The sequence below is a fragment of the Aythya marila genome, assembly GCF_965140915.1.
Source record: "Aythya marila genome assembly, chromosome: 5".
NCBI lineage: Eukaryota > Metazoa > Chordata > Aves > Anseriformes > Anatidae > Aythya > Aythya marila.
In genome coordinates, this window is record NC_139046.1 from 15,453,401 (window position 1) to 15,478,815 (window position 25,415).

The following is a 25,415-nucleotide window of genomic DNA, read 5'->3' on the forward strand; positions in this document are numbered from 1 at the left end:
ATTAGCATCTTTAACACATCCTATTAAAATAAGAAAGCCAATAGAAGCACTTAAATTACAGATTGATTATATCTTTTGCTATAGAATAACTCAAACTGGTAAAGATAATAAATAATAATAAATAAATAAATAAGTAAAATACAAATGGAAAATTTTTAGACTTTAGTCTCTTAAAATGTCTGTGACAAAAATAAAAATTATAATATTTCTAAAACACGGTTATCCTGGTTGAAGATCTTTATTTTCTCTGACATTAAATTAATGCTATCAATGTTAGTAATTTGTAGGTGTAGGTATGCTGATAAGCAATAGAAAAGTCTTTTCCATGTCAGCCGAGCAACATTTGATGTTCACACTCAAAATTCTTTTCAAAATCATGTAAACAATGCTAAAACTTCCTTTCTGATAGCTGTATTTGGTCTATTCAATACTTAGTGAAAGCTGTTGGCTTCAGACTACTAGACATATATACATGTAAGTACTTAATCTTGGTATAACATGCATAAAGAAATTCTAGAGAAGATCACTTAAAAGTTCTTGGCAAATTTTAGGGCTAATTCAGGACAACATGCTGAAGTTCAGCTTTGCAATGACAAATAACTCCATAGGCAAATACCAAGAGACACTATGTTTGTTGTTCCTTGTGAACCCCAGATCAATAGTATCTATTTGCTAGCATTGAAAAAAAAAAAAAAAAATCAAAATGATATTTTGCTAGTCAGATTTTATTTGAGAAGCAGTCTTGATGCTTAACCTACTTAAAAGTTATTGAGGAAAACTCAAGCTGCATGTGGGAGAATGAGCTGTTTTTCTTTGCCATTTAGGTATTAAAAGACACTACAAGATATATTGTGAAACTCTAATAGAGTGTGACCTTTCCCTACATTATTTTCCCAAAGGAAGCATAAAGAATAAGTAGGATGCTTAATTAGAATTTGCATAGAACTATGCTTATATAACATAAATTGTATATTTTATTGAATTCAGAAAGCTGTTAAATTCCCCTCCTCCAATAAAAGTGCAATCTTGAAATATGTATAACCTATTCCCCCCGCAAAAAAAAAAAAAAAAAAAAAAAAAAAGTTTTTAAACAATTGTATGCCATTCACAATGTCATATCTTTCACTAACTGATTAAATTTTGCATTAAAATATAGGGGCTAGAGGCAAGGGTGTTTGTGTTTTCATCCCTGCTATTCTCATTGTTATAAACCTTCCTTTAATTTTAACTACAGTTTGCTTCTGGACAATTTAAACCCTTGTCGTGGTTCCGCTCGAGTGGGCAGCCGAGCTCCACCACAGCCGCTCTCTCACTCCCCCTCCTCAAAGAGGAATGGGGAGAAAATATGTGAAAAGGGCTCAAGGATTGAGATAAGGACGAGAAAATCATGCAATAATTATTGTAACGGGCAAAACAGACTCGGCATAAGGAGATAGTAAGATTTATTGCCTACAACTAACAAGCGAGAGAAGTGAGAAAACAAAGGAAAAAAAAAACAAAAGCACCTTCCCCCCCCATCCACCCTTTTCCACCTCCTCCCCCCGAGCGGCGCAGGGGAACGGGGAATGGGGGTTATGGTCAGTCTACAGCACTTCTTCTCTGCCGCTCCTTCTCGGTCACTCTCGTCCCCTGTGCTGTGGGGTCCCACCCACGGGATGCAGTCCTTGATGAACTGATCCGGCGTGGGCTTCCCACAGGCAGCAGCTCTTCCAGAACTGCTCCAGATATGGGTCCGTACCACGGGGTCCATCCCTCAGGAGAAAACTGCTCCAACCTGGCTCCCCTACGGGCAGCAGCTCCTGCCAGATCACCTGCTCCTGCGTGGGCTCCTCTCCACGGGCTACAGGTCCGGCCCGGAATCTGCTCCGGCAGGGGTCTTCCACAGGCGGCAGCCTCCGTCGGTGCAGGGCCACCTGCTCCACCGTGGTCTCCTCCACGGGCTGCAGCGTGGAACCCTGCTCCACCGTGGTACTCCATGGGCTGCAGGGGGACATCCTGCTTCACCATGGTCCTCACCACAGGCCGCAGGGGACTTCTGCTCCGGCGCCTGGAGCACCTCTCCCCCTCCTTCTACACTGACCTTGGTGCAAGGCTGTTCTCCCACTCCCTTGACTCTCCCGGCTGCTGTGTGGCGCAGCGTTTTTTCCCTGTCTTAAATATGCTCTCACAGAGGTGCAAAACAACATCGCTTATTGGCTCGGATCTGGAAAACAATGGGGCCCTTCCCAAACATGGGGCAGCTTCTAGATCTTTCTCACAGAAACCACCCCTATGGCTCCCTGCTACCAAAACCTTGCCACGTAAACCCACTACAACCCTTCCATTTCTTATTCCACTCTTGTTTGTCAGCTGAAATACCTCTTCTTTTGCAGATGTTACCTTCTCTGTATATACAGATTTCATTTTTATCTTCCCTCAGCCTATGCTTTTTACCAGTCCTGGCTCTTTTTCATCTTCTCATTGCCTGCGTGTTCCTAATATCATCTTTTTACACCTGTTCCAGCTATAATGTACCTTCCTTGAAGTAAAAGACCAGAATGTTCCGACAATTTCATATAATGTCTTCAATACTTACAGCTCTCCAGTATGTCCAAGCAGTGTGTTTTCCACTTCAAAACTATTTAATATTTATGAGCTACTTATCCTTTTATTAGAATCCTTAAGGCAATTTAAAACACCTTCTGTCCACATGCACTGGATTGTCTTATTTATACTCTGAGTTTAGTCCCTGGCTTTCTAGAAGTATTAGGTCAGCTTTCAAGATCAGATAAAATGTAGCCAGGATCCAAGCCCTGAATAAAAGCATACCTTGATCATGCTTTATACTTGGGAAACCTTGTCTAAAAATTAAATAAGACTATGTGAATTTTAGACCGTCTATCATTAGAACTCTCTGCAATACTAAATTATCACTGATTTAATTGGATATCCAAAAAGTATCATGAAATTGCTGTAGGTAGCAAATCATCTTCAGATAGGAGTAGGAGCTGTATACAGGTGTATTCCTTGGTTCCCTGTTTGTTTCCTCAAAGATGAGGAAATTACTCTTACTGGAAATATGCAGCAGATGGCATATTTGGGTGTTAAATAATGAGTTAAATAAAGAATTGAATAAAAGCCCCCAAAACTGTCAGCCTCGAGGTTGTTACAAATTCAGTGTAGTCATGTTTTGTTCAGAGAAGTGATTCTTCTTTCAGTCAACTATTTATTTCCTTCTTCTTTTATGGATTTTTTGTTGTTGTTGATTTGTCTGCTGACTGAATATCACGATCAAGAAGTTTCAGTGCAAGAGGGGGAAGACTTTTCTTTGAGCTACTTAAGAACTTCTGCTGTTCTTTGCTAGTGCTGTTTCATACCACTTAAATGCCATGACATTCCTTGAGGATGGAGCTGGTTTGATGGACCACCTAAGGGACAAAGTGCAAGGGACATTCTCTAACCCAGCTTACTCTGAAGCCTGCACACAAATCTGATGTGGAAGCACACACAGCCATGTGTGTGCCAGAGCCTTAGCCTCAGTGATGTGTATGTGGACTCTCAAAGAAAATTGTGATTGTATGACTCTGTAGTCTCCTCTAAAGGCTATTTGGGGTTAACAGTCATAGAAGAATGCCAATCCAGCAGAAGCCTTGGTGCAGCACACACTGAATGGCTCTCTGAAATAAGAAGAGGAAAGAAAGCACTGTGGGAATAGCAATAAAGAGTGTATTTGTTGTTTTGTCATAACTAGTAAAGAGTTACCTACAAAAGTGAAGCAAAATACAAAAAGATAAATAAGGAGCTCAAAAAACAGGATTAATCCATGGTGGAGATGCATTTAACCTTTACCCACAAAATACATTAAATTAAAAGGGATTTGAAAGAAAACCAACAGAAATTGTGAGTAGTTCTAAAGGTCATAAAAGAAGAAAAAAGCAACTAGAAGAAAAGTGTGGGGGCAAAGAGGGTAATAATATACTTGAAGTAAATCGAGGAAAATAACATATTTCAAACAGCCAGTGGTTAGTGCCAATGCACAGGTCTCTTTTCCCAGTGCTGTGTGGCATCAGCTAGGAAGAAACTAAAGGCATGTAACATAGCCAACAGCCTTAAAGGTCAGGGTCTGAAAAGCAAATTGCATATTCTACTGGAAAGACTGATTAATGCTGTGGTAAACGTAAGCACAAATAGGAACCCATATTTTGATAATGATAGAAGGCAGAGACTGCTTAAAGAAATTCCTGTCAAAGCTGAAGTGCATACAATGTCAGTGTATCCTCATCAGACAGGAGATATCACAGAATCATACCACAGTTAAGGTTCTTTACAAGGTAATCACCTTTGTAGTTGTAACAGTCACATCTTGTTAGTGTTGTTTTGATCCTGAATATTATATTCCTGTACAGCATGGTACTGTTCTTTCTGCAAGTCATTCTCAGGACGCAATAACAAAGTAAAAAATTAGCAAGGTTTATGAAGTTCTGGCATGAATGGACCCTATGATACTTCAGGGATGGTGGGGTAGGAGTCTTTGCTTAATGCCAACATGTCTTGCTTGGTGTTGATCATTGATCAGCACACCCACAGCATCTTCTTTTTGGGGAAAAAAATCATCCCTGTGAAAAAATAATTTGTTGGTACCAGTCATGTCCCAGCCTCATCTCTTGGGGGTGTCTGATTTCTCTAAGTCAGATATCACATATTGCATTATATATTCGGAGAGTCTAGCAACTGTCATTGTAACTAACAGTCATTCCTAGGCAATATTATGTGAATTTCTCAGCTCTCAAAGAACCTGGTGATTTTTCACTGCTGGGAAATCAGTGGCTGCTAAGAAACGGCAAAAGCCAGAACAAAACAAATGATGCACTTCACAGAAATGTTTCCAACCCCTTTGAATGGAGATTCATAATGTTAACTCAGTAATTCTTCTGTACATTAGAATCTTGGCTTATACTCTGTCATCTGGCCAGGAGAAAAAATATCTGTAGGGCAGGATGGAAGGTCTGTGGTTATTTGACTCCTGCAAATCCTTGGCAAAGAGTTGTATGTCTTTTCTTCAAATACAACATTTTAGTCTTTTTTGTCTTACTTATTTCATGATATTTTTTCTCCCTATGGCTCCCTGCTACCAAAACCTTGCCACGTAAACCCATTACAGCTTATGAGTGTTATAATTATATGTTGATGCACACAGACAATCACTTGAAGTACTGTTGTGTTTCACTCCTAAAATCTCATTTGAAACTTCTTCCCTCCTGTGCATGCTGAAGTTTACCTGGTCCAATGCTGTCTGCAACTTTCTGCCAAACAAAGATTCGCAAGACGTTTTCCTGAAGATCAGTTTGATTTCCATGAACTGCTTCCTGATTATGTCCTCTGAGGCTGGTTACAGAGCTTTCAGCTCTTCCTACTTCACCTTTCCAGGAATAACAACATGCTTCAATGTCCAAAAATCTGAGATCACTATAAACCGGAAACCATTTTATGTCAGAAACAATTTCTGTCACAAATCAATTCAGTCTGTACAGAAAGAAGGTTTACACTGTCCATCAGAAATGCATGGCTCCGTGAACAAATCATGTTTCAGCTGAGGCTGTTGGCTTTCCATCACATTCCTCATATCTCTTATTCTCTCTGGATAGCTGGCTTTGACATTTATTATGAGATTTCTCCAGTTTAAGCGGACGTGAAATTTTTTGTTAGGAGTTAAGTGAAAAATATGTCACAGACTATTATCACAGTATCTTCAACAGTATGCAAACCACTAGATGCCTGTATTTAAAAAATAATAATAAAAAAAAAATAGGGGAGAGGGGGAGAGAGTTTTCTCAGAAGCTGATATACAACCTCCAGGATTCTTTTTGCCTTCTTATTCTGTATGGAGTTCAAGCAAGACAGCAAAGAGTAGAAGAGGGCATAACAATTGTGCTAGAGCCCATGTTATCTGTGTTACTTGGGGTACAGTTTCCTAACAGTTTCCTATTTCCCCTTTGTAGGGGGGTGGTTTTGACAATGGTGTAAAGGAAAATAACCTTTCTGCAGAACATGAAGCAGGAAACTATCTGCTCTTTTGGAATTGTTAGTAAATAGACATGCTCTTTGAGTTTCTGTGAAGAAGCATGTCATGTCTTGAAGAGCACAGCTCTTACATGAAAAAAGGCTGAAGTCTATTCTTTACTTTTGGGATGTTTGCCAGGTTTACAGCAGTACAAGGGAGCAGGTAGAAGGGGGATTACCATGATGTCCAAGATGTCCATGTGGTGCTGTGAGGAGCAGAGGCACAAGATGAGATTCCTCTTGCAGTTTGTGTGAGGTAGGGAAGCAAGAGCAGCCAGCAGTACGCCAGAGCTAATTAGCTCATCTGCCTGGGCAGGCCAGTGTGCAACATAGACTTTAAGTATTCTAATGCTTGATTGGAACTTAATTTGTGAATGTTAGAGCTTTTGGCATAAATAAGACAAAAAAAAAATGATGCCAAAGAAAAAAGAAATCAAAGGAAATGATTGCCAGGAAAAAGACTTAACATTGCACTTTTCACCCCAACCTGTTAGATGTTGTTTAGTCACACGGTACATGTTCAGATCAGTTGCCTCCTGTTTGATCCCCAGGTAACATAGGTGCCATATTCAGCCTGTCATATTCCTACTGACCCAGGCTCCTGCCCAGCAATTACACAGGGACAAGGAGAGTGCCATGAGATGATTCTCCTTGACACAGGCTTGCTCTGGCTGAGACTCTCACTTGCAAATGCAGTGGTGCTGTTGCTTCTCTACTGCTTGGATTGCAAAAGTTGGCTTGGGTTTGACCCTCATGCTGGATATATAAGGTCTTTAAAGCATTACAGCTTGGGAATGTTCAGAATAAAGATTCTGACCCTTCTGTTAACTGTCTAGGATTTCTAATTCTGTGTCATTTTTATATGACACTTGTTTGCATTGTCTTTTATTTGCATACTGTATGGCATATTTAAGGTTTTGGTTTTAAGAGGTTTTAATCTAGCTTTTGTATATCCTTGAGTCTCTGGGGCAAGCTTCCTGAACTTCTTTCTCCAAGGCAAGCTCATGCATAGGAACTGGCAGCTGATGTGTCATAATTGCTTCTTGCTCCTTCTTCCTTATTTTGGAATTAAGTGGAGGAGTGTACTGTGTGGGGTGAGGGTGTGGGGTGTGTCTTCTGCACCAAGTTGTGCTGCAGTTATAGAACACTGCAGCAAATGAAGTTTCTCTTCTGAGACATATTTATAGCTGTTCTATCTGCCAGCAATTGCCACCTCAGCATCTGCTCAAGGCCTGTTCTCTGCCAGGCTTGAGGAGGTGGTGGTTACCTCTCTTTGACTTTGTAGATCTGGTACAGTGGAGTTAGACATAGTGTTTAATTTAGACTCATTTGCATCCAACTCATTCAGTGAAGTCCTATGAATTATAAATGAAACTCAGAGCTATTCCAATCTCAGATGACTCACATTTTGGCCAGTTTTTGGGTAGTATAACATGTGGAGGTTGCCTACAGCAATAATTCACTTTCTGCACTAAAAAGAAATGAAGAAAAATAGAAGGACAAAAACACAATTGGGTAAACACACAAAGTTTTAATACTAGCTTCTCTTCTAAAAACATTCCTTTCTGTAGTTGTTCTGTACAAACTAAAACATCACAGATAAAAATCTTAATTTAATTCAGCACAGCAAAATGCAAATTAGTTCAGAGGCCATAGAAAGGATCTGATATGTCCCATCTTCCTATTTTTTAACAGTATTTTATGTTTATTTAGTTTCCTTTTTACTGACATTTATTCCAAAAATGGTTCTTCCCATGATTCCCCAAGAATTCCAGCTCTGTTTTCTTTCCAAAGCACTACTTTGGGATTTGACATGTATGCTTTGGATGGAGGTGGACTTTGGGTGGAGAAAGATGATGAAAGGTCAAGAGAAGTTTAAGGGGAAAACAGCCTTGCTAAACACTTCGGTATTCATGGAGTTTGGCAACATTGAACTAACCACTGAGACCTAAGCCTTGTATCTCATTTCTGTGGGCATAAATGAGGAATTATTTTTGGCACTCTGTGGATTTAATGGCTGTTCCAGTCTTTCTTTAGAAAATACTTCAAAGACATTAATTAAACCTTTTTTCTCTTATTGTTTGCATGCTGGTCTTTGAGCTCACTCATACATCTGAACCACCATAAAATTAACCTCCATAAAAAAATATTGATGATACTTTATGAAGTGATGGGTAATTCTCATGATGCTTTCTTACCAAGCTGTCAGTTCCATTCCTCATTACCTTGTAAATGGCAGCCAGTAAACAACAGGTCCTCTATGTGATTAGGCTGCACTCCCACATACTCACTGATTACACCAGTGATTAGCACAGCTTGAAAACTGTAAGATACTTTGACAACTCCCTAGAAAGCAACAATTTAGTTGAAACCTGGCTCATCTCAAGGTAGCCACCAGCAGTACTGACTTTGCATTAGGTCTTACAGGAGGTCATTATCTTTTACAGCAGAGGAAGGTGGCAAGAACAACTTATTCTCTCTTTTGAGCCTCTCCACTGCCTCTGCAATGCTCTTCTGGGGCAAAAGCATTCACGTGCACTTTGCTGCACAAAGGTCTCACATAAAACCTGGCAGAGACAGAGGAGCAAGAGAGCCATGGAGGTTTTCCTTCAATTCCTGCTAAGCAAGGTCCAGATGAATAAAGGCAATGTACTGGCTATAAATGACAATCCAGAAGTTTCAGGACAATGCCAAAGAGAAGCATGATGCTGAAGTGGACAGAAACTGAAGAGAAAATCAATGATCAATTTGAATATGGAAAATTCTAATTAGGAACTTTTTTTTTTTTTTTTTTTATCCATGAGTTAAATGCCAGAAGAGGATGCCCAAAAAGGTTGTGAAATCTCCATCCTTGGAGGCAAGTCCTCAAGGAACCCTACCTAATTAGACATGTTTTGAGAAGAGGGTTATATTAAGTGCCCTCTGGATGTTCCTTCCAACCTAGACTTTGATTCTAAGATTCTATTTCATAGAGATAAAAATGTGGGAAAAAAACACTTACACACTTGTTGACTATGGGTAAAAGTAAAATATTTGTTCAGAGAGACATAATTCCAGAAATATCATGTCTTATTATTTGATTAAGATCCTCAGGTTTTAATATGTCTTTGCCATTTTCATTGGCTTAAAGGTTGCTGGAAGAAACTATTTGCCAACACACCTGGACAAATTTTGAGCTTTTATTACTGAGTGGATGCATGTGTGTTGTTAGAAAAGCACAACACTCATATCTCTTTCTTTTCTACTTCAGTATTTTTCTGACAGTTCTATCTCTCTGCTCTACGCTAGGTCTTTTTCCAGGCCCCTGGCTGAGTTTCCCCCCATGCAAATGCTCCATGGAGTCACTCCATTGGGGATCTCACTTCACACCTCTGACTTCTTACTCCTGTTTCTATGAAATTTGCCCACTTTTTTGCATGACGTTCACAAAGCTCATTTGAATTTTGCTGGGAAGCACAGAAAGGCTGCACTAGCCAGGATTATTGAATATAGGTTTAGTGCTTATCCTTTCTCTGTTCAAATTACTAATTGTAATTGTGGGTTAAACTATCCCTATCTAAAAATGGGTAAACCTTGGCTTAGAAATATGGGTTTGGAAATTTCATATAAGGCAATTTCCTACTCTTGTTGAAAAACATTGACATGTGAATAACAACAACAACAAAAGTATAATTTCTGAGTTAAAAGTGAAGAAACTGTAAACTTAGACCTGTGACTATCTCTGTGCAGGCCTAACATTGCCTTGAGAAGCCTAGCTCTGTGCTGTGCTCAGGGTTTTTTTTTACTCTGACACAATGATACGTGTTGGAGTTATTATAGTCTTGACCATACAGATTGTGGTTACTTGGATGATCTAAACTTTTCACGTACCTAGGCAACTAGAATATTGATTTGATATAGGCATTACCAATGTTTGGCTTTAAAACAGCCTTTATCAAAGTGCAAAATGAGGCACATTTTAATCTTATTAACTGAGACCTGTTTTTAAATTGGACAGTCAAGGGAGACAAAGTCTGTATGGGAAAACAGTTTGAAATTGCAATATTTAATCACTGTAATACCTGAAAATCAAAGAAAACTTAGAAGGAGTGATCTTTATTTCATACACATACATGCATCGCTAACCAGCTGTACTAACAGATAGTGTGCCAGCAGCAAACTGTCAAATTAGATGGGGCTAATTAAACCTTATTACTTTGTTAGGCATGGCTCGTTGAATGGCCACTGTGACTGTTTGCAGAAATTTGCCAATTACAGCCCTAATGAAACAAAAACATGAGACTAGAGTATTCTCTAAAATCAATTACAAAATTCAACATGGTTGTCTCCCAAAGAAGTATAAACATGATACATCAGATAAGAGCAACATGCAAGCTGTGTTTATATTAGAGCTAAGAGACAAATAGTATTTCTTCAGCAAATGTGCTAAAGAGAAAAATGGAGCAAGCAAGCCAATGAGACATTTTAGTGCATGCAGAAATTGATCCAGTGTTTGCATGCCTGATGTAAAAATTTAAGCTGCTGTTGTAAAAAAAATATATATTTTTTAAAGTCAATCATTACTACCCTAATAAAAGGAGAAATTACATATAGCTAACACCAATAAGACCTTTCTATAGTTGAACTTTCCACTATTGTAACTGTAGTTTTCAAATTTGGATCTTTAGAATTATACACTTTAAGCCACAGCAGGGCTCGTGGTTAAAAACATGAATTGGCCCACAGATAAGGTGCTTGGCACCTTAGCATTTCTTTCAGGCATCTGCCAAGTCTAAGCATGAAGTACAGATGAAGACATTTTTGTTTTGGCTTATAAACATAGATACAGAAACTCTGTTTCCAGCCATTCCAGTATAATAATTTTGCCTTCTACATGACAGAGATAACTAGAAATATTTCAGTTTTTATAAATATCAGTTTTTCTTTGAATCCATAAATTCTATACATGGTTTAATGAATGAAAGAAAATGAAATTATATACCTTCTTTACTGAGATTTTAGAGACAAAGTATTATCTCTGAAGCTTTTCAATGTCAAAATTGTAATACAACATTTTGTCTCATCTCTTTATAATAGAGTTTTGTTTCTCAGTGTGCTTCTCTGTTTGAGAGTGATTTTTGGATAGGTATCTGTTAAGAGAAAACTGAAGTAAATTTTGAATGCATTTTAAAACTATGAAATATGAAATTCAGTATCCTGCAGACATGATTTTAAGGGCAGTCAGGAACTGAATTCCTGCTGTATTATGTTTGATTGACATACAAATCCCAGTTCTACCTGGACACAGTAAGAATCATAAATCTAAGTTCCTTCTGGATAATTTGACAATCACATTTAACAATCACATTCATAATCTGTAATTGCCATAGTCAGTTTTTGAAATTCAAGTTCTGCAAGTTATTATATTAAAGACTCATTCAATTAGCAATCTCCTGATTTAGAGATCTCATTAATCTCCAGCTACAGCATAAATGAACATGCAGGCTCTGTCAAACAGGATAACATGGATAAGACAAATATTTTTAGGAAAAGAAAAGCAGGGAAGATTTTTAAATGAATCATCACCAGGTTGAGTGTGGTATATCTTCCATGAATCCTCCTTCCCTTCCGAAGGACTGCAGACTTGAAGGACAGGGGCAGGCAGACCTTTTAGTTCTGTTCTAAGAATCAAAATTAATGGAAAAATCTGACTACAACCATGTATACAAGACATAGTCCAGGTAGGTTCTTCAGTGTAACACTGAATCCTGCTCCAGGGTCCCCCTCAGTAATCCCACATTGGCTGAATACTTTCAGCAAATCTCCAGTTTGGTGTTGGGGTAAGTGTTGGTAAACTATGGCAATGTGTATACTGTCTTTGTGGACAGAACATGAAGACAGCCTTGACCCCTTTAGCCAGCTGATGGAAAGTGGCTCATATTCATACTAGATATGTGATATGAATGTTATAGATCTTCTGGAGTAGGGTGGCTGTGTCTGCTCTACAGGCCCTCGCTCCTAGTCCTCCTTGGCAAAGGAAGACATTTTGCTGCCTTGAGACATCATTTTTGTTTGTTTGTTTGTTTGTTTTTCTTTTCTTTCTGTGTCCAAAATAACAGGAGAGTTGTGTAACAGCCTGAGGAAATGTTTATATAGAGTGGTTCTGGGAGTGGACATTGAATTCAGCAGGGTGTAGCTTGGGCTGCCAGAGGTTGCAAGGCTTGCTGGGCTTTTGCTGATGAAGGGAACTAGGTAGCTTGTATTAGAGCTGCTTGGAGTATGTGTGAATGGCTTGAATGTGAATACAGTCATATGGTCAGGAATGAACTAAGATATAAATCTAAGTGTCTTTGTAGGCACATTTTGCAGGTTCACTCTCACCACATATGGGCCCCTCTAGTGGACCAGCTGCTGGCTTGCAGAACTCTTGCTGACCTCCTTGTACAAGAGACTTCAAGCCAGCATCTCATGAAAACAGTGGTAACTGAAGCAGAAAAGCAGATTTTAAAAGTTTCAAAACCAATCCATGTTGATTTTCAACAAGAGAATAATACAGATGAATGCCTGAACAGGCAAAATATTTGCATTTGTGTCTCTGACAGTTTACTCACAGTACTGATGCTTGGTTGGGTTTACTTTGGTCATACAAGGAACCCAGAATTACTCCCAGCCCTTGTATACAACTCTTCTCTACAGCACTGAGTCTCTTTCCTTCTATCTTCTTTTTCAGCTGGCTGTGTTGTTGCACAGGTTTCCTGCTTGGGAAACTCTAAGTTTAACACAAAGAGGTGTGAAGATCTGTACCACAGCCCATTTCATTCTGGACACTGCACATTTCAAAGCACTGCTGTCTTCCATGCACTACTGTAAAGCATGTTTGCACTGAGTGAGACTCCTCAGTCTTAGAACCTTTGTAAAGGTGGTGTAAACTGTGCATGGCCCACTGAGTTCAGCCTCACTGTAAAAGTAACTCACCTATTCCCTCACCCAGATTTTTTTTTTTTCAGTTGCACTCCAACCAGCAAAAAAATTAAGTAAATTCCTTTGTATTTGTGCACAAGAATCTTTAGTCACTGACTTCTAGCAACTTCTCCAGGATGTTGCCACAGTATAATGACTCACCTTCACTTCCTGATAGACTCAACAAGAGGATGCATCTACATCTTCCAAGAACGTCCTTCTCTGGCACCTACAACCTAGAGACATTCCTCCAGGGGCTGGGTGTTACTAAGCTATTCTCCAACCATTCTGATCCACCAGAAATCACAAAGAAACACAAACTGAAGGTTTCAAAAGTAAGTTTGTTAAGAAAGGAATGGGATAGTATGGACCTGAAAACCTTGACCAAGAAAAGGTTTAAGAAGGCTCCCCATAGTCAGCAAAGTTAGTTGCTTTTAAACTACCTTTAATCACTTTTGCTACTCAAAAGATTAGGTTGAAGAATAAAGAAGTAAATCAGATAGATGTTTATACTGGAGATACTTCTCTCATTAAGCTGATGTGTCTCATTAGACTTCCAGCATCCAGGTACACTAACCTTTGTCTTACCTATAGGACTTCCAAGTACCAAAGCTGTGTTAAACAGCTTTAGAAGCTGCTAAGAAAGCTACATGTTCTTTCCCCATGGAGAAGAAACAACCTTTAGGACTACACTGTTTCAATATTCCATAATGTGCTTATTCTTCAAGGTGTAGTTGTACCACAGACCAATTTCATCTTGAGTAGTAGTGAAAAATAGTGGATTTCAGATTTCTTTTGTGTGGAATTAGTGACCTGTCTGTTTAATTCATACAACTCTGTCATCTGTCTGTGCAATATTTTCAGCCACAGGTAATGATCCTAACAAACCCAAAGGGATGTATTATTTTTTCAATGGCTTTTCATTAATCTTTTCTCTGGGGGGGGGGGGGGGGGGGGTGGAGTTCAGGTTTTTTTTGTTTGTTTGCTTGTTTGTTTTTCTTTCTTTCTTTCTTTCTTTCTTTCTTTCTTTCTTTCTTTCTTTCTTTCTTTCTTTCTTTCTTTCTTTCTTTCTTTTTTTTTTTTTCTGACAGCCAGGGTTTCTACATATTTATTTGCATCATGGATCTTTATCCACTGTTGAAATTGAAATGGTTACTTTCATCCCATAGAGCCTGTCCACAAAACCCTACCGAATATGTATCAGAATATCACTTTGTCTACAGAAGTTATTTCTATGGAAGTGGCTCTCACTTCTGCTTGTTCAGTCATTAAATTCATCTGTCCTTTCCTCTCATTGATTGGTGATCAGCATACCCACAACATCCTCTTCGTGTAAAAACTACAAATCCTGCTGATGACTAAACAGTCAGAGGTTGTTTCTGCTCTAAACACTAGTCCTACTAATAGGTAGATTTCCATGTGCTGATATATTCATCAAAAATGTATTTTACATGCCCAGGAAAATAGTTGATTTGGACTGTTATAACTTCTGGTCTGCAAACTATCCCTTATTTCTCCACTTGCCAGAGAAAAGAATAAACAGAAGATATTGTTACAGCCTCTCTGGGGGGGGGCAGTTTGTTGAGCCATTTTTAGCTGGCTATTTTTAGCTGGTATCCTGAAAGCAAGATACGCACAACTTAAAAGTATGATGCAACAATTTATTAGTTATAACAGACAAAATATACTTAAGAATTAGCAAGCTCTCAGGCAAAACATCTGTATTCTACTCCCAGATTCTGACCAAAATTCAGGCAGGGGAGGATCAGATTCTGCAGCTCCCAGGTGTGGCAAAGCATCATCTGCCAGCTCCATCAACACTGATGACAGTGTCACTTCCCCTGATGACCCAGCGATTCCTGGGTGACTAGCCCTTGACTAACCCGACTAGCCTTACTATTTTGTTTTCTTTGTTTTTTTTTCCTTTAGGAGATTAAACCTTTCCATACTGATGTTTTCTTGTTGAATCCCAGCAGTACTGCCAATCTCTGTCAATAGTTTTTATCTGTATCTGTAGTTAAAGTGCAGTCATTCGTTCTAGTAACAGGCAAATGGAAAGCTGTGTTTAGCAGTATTGTCCCTGTTTCTGCCATTCCTGTAATGCTTATTCCTGTTCAGACGAGAACCACCTTTTAGAAAACAAAAACAACCCGACTCCCCCCAAAAACACACACACACACACAAAATAAAAATAAAAATAAAAATAAAAAATTGAAACCCATTTCAGCCTCTGAGAATTACATAGAAGAATACATCCTGTACAAGATAGTTTATATCCATCTATTCATCAGACGATATTGGCCAACAATACTAAGGATGCTGAATCTGTATGAATGAAAAATAAAATGCCCATTTTGAAGAGAGCAGAGCAATTGGCTAGAAAAATTAGTCACACACATTTGCTTCATTAACTAGCCTCACACAAGTTATTGAGCTTTCTGTAGCAGTTGCTGCCTGAAAGCAGGCCTATGTGGTATTACACAGCACGTGTGATGCCAATATGAGTCTGTGTGAGGCAGCTCCATTTCTGAAAGGATCATGAGGGCATCACTGGGAACTCTGAGAAGAAGCCAAGGGTGCTTGTGTCCGCCAGGAAAGTGCAGTTACAGGAGGTGGTAGTTTCTCACAGGCTGTCACTACTTCTAAAGAGCACCATCAGCTACTTTTCAACCAGGGGTGCTCTGTGCTTTGGATACCAGCTGGCTGATCAGGGAGGATCAGAAGTTCCTGCAGCAGGTGGTAGGGTGGAGCCCATATAAGTGCTGAGATGCCACTAATGCAAGACTGTAAGCTCTCAGCTATGCTGCTCAAGGGGCAGGTGGAGTTTGGGAAGTGGGGACTCCCAAGGGTGGTGGAGGCTTGTGACTTCTTATGACTTCTGACACCAGGAGGGTAGCTCCTACAGAAAAGGTCAGTGTCCTGGTAGCAGCTGTGGGGTAGGGAAATGTATCCAGTAAGGCAACCAAGCTGGCTGCTTATAAAGCAGTACTGTTATTCCTCATGTATTTTTCCCACTTATTTTTGTGGGGGCTAGAAGGACTTCTTTCTCTCCTTTACTGATGTCCTTCAGATCCAACAACTGTTCTGTGTCCTTTGTTCTATGTAGTGCCTCTGCTGTGTGCAAGTCAGCATCTCACTATGCTATCTCTTAAAGAAATGAAATTCCTCTTTATTATTCAGACCTGTACGTACCTTAAGTTTCCCTCTGTCTCACTTCTCAGTATTGTCTCTGCTTTTGACTAGCCTGACTCAGAGGACTGCCAGATATTCTGGTTTTCCACTGTTGAAAAGTAAATGATGTCAGGTACAAGTAGCATTTCATTGTCACCTAAACTTTGCACACAATAAACAGCTAATCTAGTCAGGAATTCACAAAGTAAACTAACATATCTTTTCATATATGCAGGTTATGTGAAAATTCTGTATAGCTTTTTATTGTCATACACTTCAAAAGCACTAAGATTTAGGATTTATTCTATGTTGTTTTGTGTCTGTATCTGAAGACACACCCTTCAAGAAAAGGATACAGCTTAGCATGGACCTTCCCTCAAACCCCGAGAGGGAGAGGAGAACGCGGATGTGTGCTTCGTTTCTCTCCCTCTCTGAATGTTTGGGGAACAATCACTAGGAAGAAGTTCCACGTTCCTTCACTCTGACAGCAGGATTCTGAAGCCCTGCATGCAAGACCTTTGACAGAAGGTATTCTCTCAAAATACCAGTGCATATAGGAAACATAGCTGAGCTTGCTCTGTAACTGGAGGCTGAGCTAGCATGCAAGCAAATCCAGTGTTTCAAGCATGCTAGATGCCTCTCTTCAGAAGTAGCTTACAGCTGCTGTCCAAAGAATAACTACATGAGGTGAAACACGGTATACTAGGACACTTCTGTTTTTCCCGAAGACTTGTTGGTTAAAGACAATATGAAAAGAAAAAAAATAACTTACTCATACTAATCAATTCTCAGTGAGTTTTTCCTCTGTGACATTATGCAGCTGCTAATAGAAGCTGTGTCAACCTTTAGTATTTGCAATGCCTTTTAGCAAAGAGCTCCACTGTTTAACATCTGGATGAAAATCTGGTTATTTTGAACATGGTATGTTTGTTTCATTAGATGCTTTTCAGATTTGTGCTCAAAGATACTGCTTTGTCATCCACTATTCATTTTTGCTCATCAGTCATGTACTATTCATTTTTGCTCATCGGTTGTTTTTTGTTTTTTTTTTTAGTAATTTCAAGTCTTTGGTCTTCCTTGTTATCCTTCTATATAAATCTTCCAATTCTATGAAATTCTTCCTGAAACTTTGAGTAAGAACTTCATGCAATCTTCAGGATGTAAACACATCCTGCAGCTGTACAGAGGCATACTGATACACGTTTTGTTCCATATTTCTTATTTGTAAGTAATTCTTAGTATTGAATTTGCTTTTTTAACCACAGTTGAACAGCAATCTCACCTTTTCAAAGTATAAATATGATACTTTTCTAGAGTTTTCTAGAGCAATGAAATGACTATATAATTGTTCACATCCCCCAACACTGGTGTTTTTCATCTTTTGCTGACATGTATATATAGACATGCTGACAAGATATAGGCATGTTAATTCCAGTATTCTCTGGGTTACTAATCATTCTTTTTGTACTTCAACAAAAATGTTATCGTTGGGAAACAAGGAAAGTATCTATGTGAAGGAACCACGTATAGATATTGCTTACACAAAAACCTATGACTTTGTGTCAAACTTGGCTTATGAGCATAAGTAGAAAAGGTGGAAGGTCATGATTTAACAAGATGAAATATTGGGAAGACTTGTTTCATAAAGATAATGAATATCTTCTAGAAGAAGGTGCCAGCTTTATCTCTGGCTGTATAACCAAGGTTAAACATAGAGGTGATATTGTAATACTATCTTCACATTGTCTTTGGTTTCTGGAATGGAAAAATGATAGTAAAATGAGTGTGCCTAAGAAAAATGAACAAACTTATCTGGGGGGAAGGGGTAGCACAGCTCATGGAGACAAGGGGAGAGTGAAGGAGCATAGTCTATTTGAGGTAAAAGTTTTTTCCTTTAGCAGAAAGAACTTCAGAGACTTTTAATATGTTCAGAAGAGAGAAAGCAGTGTACTACCTGGAAGTCTTTCAACCCACAAGGGCAGAATATTAAGTTCTTAACACACTGCCATAGCTGCAATTAGAGTCTAGAGATGCTCAGATATGGCCTACAGATTGATATTTAGTGGAGGTTTATTAAACACAGGAAGGAATACCACAAGACACTTGTTCATCTGTTATATTATTTCAAGATTGACAGTCAATCTGTGTTAGTTTAATTTCAGAATATATGAGGGTCTGTTATAGGAACTACTGAATGAAATTCTAAAGATATTTTTCTTTAAGAGCTCTGGTGAGCTTGTTGCAAATGTGGTCCAGCATGTAAAAGTGATAAGGAATAATAAACTATACAATACTCACTATCGTTGTAACTTGTCTTTGTTCTTTCTCATCAGAAATGTGTTGGGTACTGGTGCTCTTTAAAGCCAGTGCTCTGAATATTGGATTGTTTATCTACTCAGTCCAATTCTATTGCGCTTGTATAATGTATTATGTTTGTTTGGTCACAGTAGGTGCACTTAAATATTGGGATTGGTAAGATCTACAGAAACATTTAAAACTGTTCTGCTGAAAGAAAGAAATGCTGAAAATGAAGTTTAGCTTTGGAAATTATTAGAACCTGTTACCTGAAAAATTTGACCAGTAAAGAGCTATGTAATTTCTGTATTTTTCTTAAGAAATGAGTTTCTGGTGAGACTAGGTATTTAACAAAGAGGAGATTTATAACAGTAGTAGGGTCTTTAATCCAGTACAAAAAGAGACAGGTCTAGGGGATGTAAATTGAGTCTAGGCAGTACTTGGTAGGAAACACAAGATGATTATGCCACTATGAAAGTAGGTTGCCATTGGAATAATATATGACTACAACATTCTAATACAACAACAAAAAAAAGATAATCTAGTAAGGAAATAACATAAAGGAAAATATCTTAATTCTACTAGAATGTTTCTTGTAACTTAAGCAGCTGACATCAAGGTTTGGATGTGTAACAGGGTGGGGAAAACAAGGGCAATGCCCTCAAGTGAGAGTCCCATGACAACTGTCAGTGGCTCTAGGAGGATGTGTATATGATCAGATACTCAAAGAAGTTACCTTAAGCAGAGTCCAGTAGGCTGGGTAGCATGGCTGATAACAAGAGGTGTTCCCCAAAGCTCCCTTGCCCTGCCCCTGGCTGTCAGAGCTTAGTGCTGGGCAGAATTCACATCTTCGGAAGAAGGGTAATCTCTGTCTCAGGTACTGCATAGAAAAAAGCAGCTGCCTTTGGCACCAAATCTCATTTTAATTAATACTTGTTTAGGTGTTGCTTACTGTTTGGGACATAACATTCCGCTTTACTGACTGGCTTGGTCTGATGGCCTTCGCTCTGTTTGGAGTAGAGATGTGGACACATGAATATGATAGCCAAGAAAATTAGCTTCATCAGCATTTAGCTTTGTCCTTCTAGATAATCTATATTTGAGGCTATGTAATGTTTAACAGAGGAAAACAGCAGTGTGAGTAAAGCAGCCAGGAACAACACAACCTGTATGAGTGCAGAACCCTTCTGAATGCAATGTAAGTACCCAGATATCTTTACCTTAAATATTTTGGTGCAGCTATATGGCATTTAGCTAGTGAGTCATGAAGCACATCTGCTTTCAAGGGTGAGACCTGGTTTCTAAGCACTCAAATAACAGCAGAATTTAATTTCAAGAAATATTGAATAGCAACTTGTAGGGGTATATTATAGCAGTTCCACAAGTATAACTCTGTTCTGAATATTTATCCAAAATAGTTCTTTCACATCTAGAATAAACCTGCTTCATTAACAAAAGAGAAAATAATCTTACTTCCCAACGGTCAGTCTAGTTTGTTATCTTTAGTGAGACTCCCTAAAGCTTACAATGAACCAAAACTCTGGCGGCCATAAGTCCTGATTTACTCAGATCTCACAGTAAATCTGCAGAAGGACAATCTGTGTCCTTTTCACCCAAATCTGAGTGGACAGAATGCTGATGCAGGTTGGTTGAAATCCGAAGGAAAATCCCTCCTGCTTTTACTGAGCCTGTGTTTCTGGGTGCCTTAGCCACCAGTTGTAAGGTGATCATGTAACTCATGCAATCTTCTTCCCAAAAGCTATTCCACTTTAAGTAAGATACTAGATGAAGTCTGTTTGGAGTTGCTTTTCTAGTCTTTAGTACAAATTTTAACTGGAATAGCTCTCGTCTCTTATTTGATAAAGTCAACTTTCTAGACACTATGAAGGACACTACAAAGCATACCTGCAGGTTCTTAGTCTAATAGGTAAGAATAGAAGTCATCAGCAAACAAAAAATGACTGCAGTTGTCAGAAATAACAAAGATACCACAACCCAGACTCTTTCCTGAATGACTCTAGCTGAGGTATTATGTGCCTCATGGAAACAGCCTCATGCTATACAAAGTTTGGAGAGACAGGAGGGGCCAATCCCAGTGCAGTGGCCTCACCCTCTGGCTGTGCTGGGGCTGTACAAACAGGGAAAGCCATCTGAAAGGTATGTGCATGTGGAATGGTAATTTAATATACTAAAATAAAGCAACGTGTTCTGATCTAACCAGGTATTGAAGCAGAAAAAGTTACTTGCTCCCTTGTAATTACTCACTTTTTATGTTAAAATGAGGCAGGATTGGGGGTGAAGGGGAGATGACACATGACTTTTGGCTGTTGCAGTCTTGTATTTTTTTCCATTGACATAGCTTGCTGATTTGACATAAATATCATTCAGGCACTAATATGATAATTCTCAATTCTTTGAGGTAAACATAGAAGTAAGAGTAGCTCCCAATGTGTTACCTCACCATAAAATGGAGATGAAAAAACAACCAACCTTTTAATTTCTCTTCCTCTGATTTTTCTTTAATACTCCTGTGCTTTTCTCTCCACAAGCTTCCAGTAACAAAGGACTCCTGCAGCTGGAGGAAAGCAGAACTGAAGTGGGCAGTACTGGATAGGAATTACATCTACGATCAGAAGCAGCAGCATTTCAAAACACTGCCATAGAAAAGGTGAAGATCAGGAGATTAATGCCAATTAACAAATAGCTGTTGAAGGTAGTAGCAGAGAGAAATAAAAGATGAGATGTTGACTGACTGTTCTACAGGATCTGAAACCATTTCTCTTTGTCTCCTCAGTAACTGCAAAGGATGATGAAGGCCACCCTCGCAGTATCCTTTCTGGTGGCTGTGCTTTACCCTGCTGTTCACAGCATGATCCAGCCTGACCACCGTGATGATGAGCCCCAGGCAACTCACCTCCAGGAGCGGCATTCCCATGAGGGAGATCCTCTTGGGTTCTGCCAACGGATAGTCCCCAGCAACACGGACTTTGCCTTCAGGTTTTACAGGCAAGCGTCTGCCCAGTCACCTGGCAAGAACATTTTCTTCTCCCCAGTCAGTGTGTCTGCTGCCTTTGCCCTGCTGGCCCTGGGCTCCAGAGCTGCAAGCCGGGTTCAGGTGCTGGAGGGGCTGGCCTTTAATCTCACCAGCACCCGGGAGGAGGAGATACATGATGGCTTTCGTCATCTCCTCTCCTTGCTGAACCGTCCTGGCAGTCAGGTGCAGCTGAGCATGGGGAACACCCTGTTCATAGATGAACACTTGAAGCCACTGAAAACATTTCTGAAGGATATCCAAAAAACATACAAGGGAAAAATTATTTCTAGTAACTTCCAGAATTCAACTGAAGCTAAAAAAGTGATCAATGATCACATAAAGAACCAAACTCATGGGAAGATAAATCAAATACTTACAGACCTTGATCCAAACTCTCTAATGGTACTTGTTAATTATATTTATTTCAAAGGTAAGTTATACAGATGTTACTGCAATACTTCAGTTTGGCCTGGACTGAACCAAATATCCCAAATTAATTCTGAATTATTCTTAAAAGAAAGGACAGTGTTAAGATTAGGCTATTATAAGAAACATTGAAAGTTCTCATTCGTTGAAGCTTTCTAAATCTAATTTTTTTCTAAGCTTGCAGACACAAAAGTTCACTCTGCAATTTTCAAGTTTTATGGAAATGTCAGACTGCAAGAGATTTATGCAATTATAAATTTTTCTACCAGACTTCCTAGACTTTCTACTTATTTCAAAAATTATTCTGCAATTTTTTTACATGCTGTATGAAGTAGAAAAACAAAATCCAAGGAAGTTATCAAAAATTGCCATACACTTTAATTTACAGTCCATATCTGTTTGATGTGTACATACCTATGTAGTTGGGCTCTAAATGACAGCTTGTCATCCCATTTTACTTATAGATAGATACACATACATACACCAAGAGGTACTTGAGAATGTACTGATTTGTCAATGATTAAATTACTCTTAAACATTATGTCAATTTATAGCAGCATGCAGGACATAAATTGAATTTACCACCCAGAAGGCAATGTTAGAAAATAGAAGAGCATTCAGTAAAATAGATTTTACTTCATGTACTCTGTTAAATCTAGGTACCCTAGTCTCAAGTGCACTAGCCTGAGGTTTTTCTTTATGATGGGACAGACAAAAGATCAAACTTAGAAAATAACCATGGTACAACAATGTTTACATTTTATTACTTATTTTTCAATTTTAGTTCTATTCAGTACTTAAAAAAACAACAAAACAACTACAGAATGGGAAATTGTGATAAATTGTGATCCCTGCATTGGAGATTAAAGCCCTGGAAACTCACTTTGCTTACTGTAGTGGAGTTATGATCAACTATCAACATATCATGATATGGCCCAAAAGTTCAGGTTCTTGCATATAAGCTTTTCCTTTGTGTTACAAGATGAAGAACAGATGAAAAAGCATGGAAGGAGATTAATGTACTACCTTTTAAAAAGGAAAAAAGTAGTCATCTGCTGTGGAACTTGCTTTACAAGCAAAATTATTGTAAAGAAACTCATTAGTTTCTTGTCAACCATCACTTTTCTCAAATAAAAGTTTATGATGAAGTTACTGTATTTAATTTATTTGACTTAGGAAAGGTATTGTATGAGTCCATATGAACTTTAACCTGGGATATTTGACTGTTGAACACATTACGGCAAAGGTCTTGAATGAATTTTGAATACCTCTGATCTTTGAGTATGAGTGTAAATCTTCATATATGGATTTATCTGTTGTAAATTAGTCTGGACTATACTAATATATCCTACTTAGAATACAATTACATGTTTATTTTTTCTCTCTTGGTTTTAAGCCTACTGGGAAAATCCTTTCAATGTGAAGGGGACTCGCAAGGATTATTTCTATGTGAATGCAAAGACCTCAGTTGAAGTGAAGATGATGACTCGAGATAGCTTTTATAAAATGTATTCTGACAAGATGCTGTCTTGCAAGGTGGTGCAGATTCCTTACAAGGGAGATGTTGCAGCATTGTTTGTCCTGCCTAATGAAGGAAAAATGAAATGGTTGGAAAATGCCTTGACAAAAGAAACTGTGTCTAAATGGGAAAGATTACTTGAAAGACGGTAAATTCTAATTTGATGCTTCACAGTAGTCAGAATCCAAAGTCTAAATACTATAATCAAGTTTTATAGTTATTAATTCAAGTGCTCATTGAAGAATTATGTATGGGACAGATATAAAGGAACAGGTCAAATGACTTTGATTTGGTATGCTTAGCAACAATTGGAATCAGCATAGCCTTTTGATGAGGGAAGAGCTCTGTGACCTGGGAAATTCACCTTCTTCATGCATTTGTAGTTAATCTTAAGTTTCTCCACTTCTTTTCTCTCAAATCCAATGTGTTAATATCAGTAACATAGCAATATAACAGCAATAAGATCCCTCAGGGAACGGGGTGTGATTTACAAAAGAAAAACCTTCAGGGCTAGAAAATTAATGCAAATGCATCCACTAACATGCTGGCACCACTGCTGCTTGTTGTCCATTCAAGTGGTGGTTGTGGGATTAAAAAAAAATCCCATCTTTCTCCTACCACATTTTCCTATTCTCCAGACCATTGTCTTGCTATCTTGTATAAATCTGAAGACTGGCTTCTTAGCACAAAAGAATAACCAGCAAGTTGGGAGAATTCAAGATATACTTTGGTTGCAATAACTACCATAATTTTCTTTTGAATTAACAGGAGGGTAGAAGTGTATATTCCAAAGCTATCTATTTCTGGTACCTATGACTTAAAGAAAATGTTCATGAATCTGGGTGTAACAGATGTGTTTTCTGACTGGGCTGATCTGTCTGGAATAACAGGAAAGCCTGATCTGAAGATTTCAAGAGTAAGTCTATCAACAGAAATGATGGTCTGTGGATTCCTTGATAACCATTTATCTTTAAGTCATGTTGTGAAATGTTTCTTATCACTGGAAATGGTTGGCATTTTGTGAACTAGAACACTTTAGCTAGTACAGTAAGTTCTCTGAGATTTGTACAAGATCTGGAGATAAGAGTACTGTCTTCCTTCTGACAGGCTGAGACTCGTGGCCAAGCTTGGAAGGGGTATATCACTTGTCCCAGGAACAAAATACAGCCTAGCTTCTGCATGTGAAAGGAGCCTCCATGGATACCTGTTGGGGGTGCTTTGCATGAATTTACTTAGCAGGAAAAATAACCCTTATTTATAATGTGTGCATTCTCTAATTTAAAGGATTTTAAAACCTTTTCCATAGAAGACAATGACAAGTGCTAATCACATAAGATGGACCAGATTTGAGGAAAGCATCCCACTTCCTGGGAGGAAAAGATAATGTGAAGAGATGTAATTACTGCTTTCATAATGGCTGTTAAATTGTTGACAACATAGTATTATGGGGTTAGAGAAACAAAGCTTAGTACCAACAATTTGATATGAAGATTGATTTTTCTACTGCGGTAGAAACTGTGGTGAGGAATACTGAATGGGAAAATACTTGCTCATTAAGACAATGTTGCTAAACACCTTTTATGGGCTATAGTTGTGTTGTTCATGACCTATCAGCAATTCTGTGAAAGGCAATAGCTCAATTAACTTAGTGCTAATTTTAGTCATTCCACACCTGTCCTGTATGTATGCTAATTCTTGCTGTGTTTTATTGTAGGCTATGCACAAGTCACTGCTGAATATTCATGAAAATGGCACAGAGGCTGCAGCAGTCACTGGCACAGACTTTGCTCCTCATTCTGTTCCTCCTGTTGTAAAATTCAATCGTCCATTTTTGTTGTTGATTGTTGATCAATATACTCAAAGCATCCTCTTCATAGGAAAAATTGTGAACCCTAATGAAAAATGAGTGGTCCATAGCATGTCTTTTTGATTTTAACTGCATTCTTGATGCATTTATAGTCTGCAATTAAAACCATATCAAAGCTGTTACGA

The 25,415-nt window shown here is 38.6% G+C and overlaps 2 protein-coding genes and 1 long non-coding RNA gene across 5 annotated transcripts in view; 2 read left to right on the forward strand and 1 right to left on the reverse strand.

Annotated features, from left to right (window-relative positions):
• The window catches only part of LOC309879247 (uncharacterized protein), a 45,145-nt gene that overhangs the window by 5,662 nt on the left and 14,068 nt on the right, over positions 1-25,415 (forward strand). The gene's annotated exons all lie outside the window — the stretch shown is intronic.
• LOC309878914 lies at positions 1,927-21,033 on the reverse strand. Of its 2 annotated transcripts, none has more exons than XR_014317632.1 (3): positions 20,935-21,021; positions 5,258-5,445; positions 1,927-3,656 (listed from the first exon to the last, which is right to left on the reverse strand). It is a non-coding gene; the product is annotated as an uncharacterized lncRNA (long non-coding RNA). The 2 variants fall into 2 exon arrangements; XR_014317633.1 differs by lacking the exon at positions 5,258-5,445 and adding an exon at positions 19,181-19,324 and having other exon boundaries at positions 1,928-3,656; positions 20,935-21,033.
• On the forward strand, positions 19,622-25,410 carry LOC309878913 (alpha-1-antitrypsin-like). Of its 2 annotated transcripts, XM_082762042.1 has the most exons (6): positions 19,622-19,642; positions 20,994-21,112; positions 21,239-21,908; positions 23,301-23,571; positions 24,192-24,339; positions 25,138-25,410. In XM_082762042.1, the coding sequence occupies exons 3-6, from the start codon at positions 21,251-21,253 to the stop codon at positions 25,327-25,329; spliced, it is 1,269 nt and encodes a 422-aa protein (XP_082618168.1). In that variant the 5' UTR covers positions 19,622-19,642; positions 20,994-21,112; positions 21,239-21,250; the 3' UTR covers positions 25,330-25,410. The 2 variants fall into 2 exon arrangements, with proteins under 2 accessions (XP_082618168.1, XP_082618169.1); XM_082762043.1 differs by lacking the exon at positions 19,622-19,642 and having other exon boundaries at positions 21,018-21,157.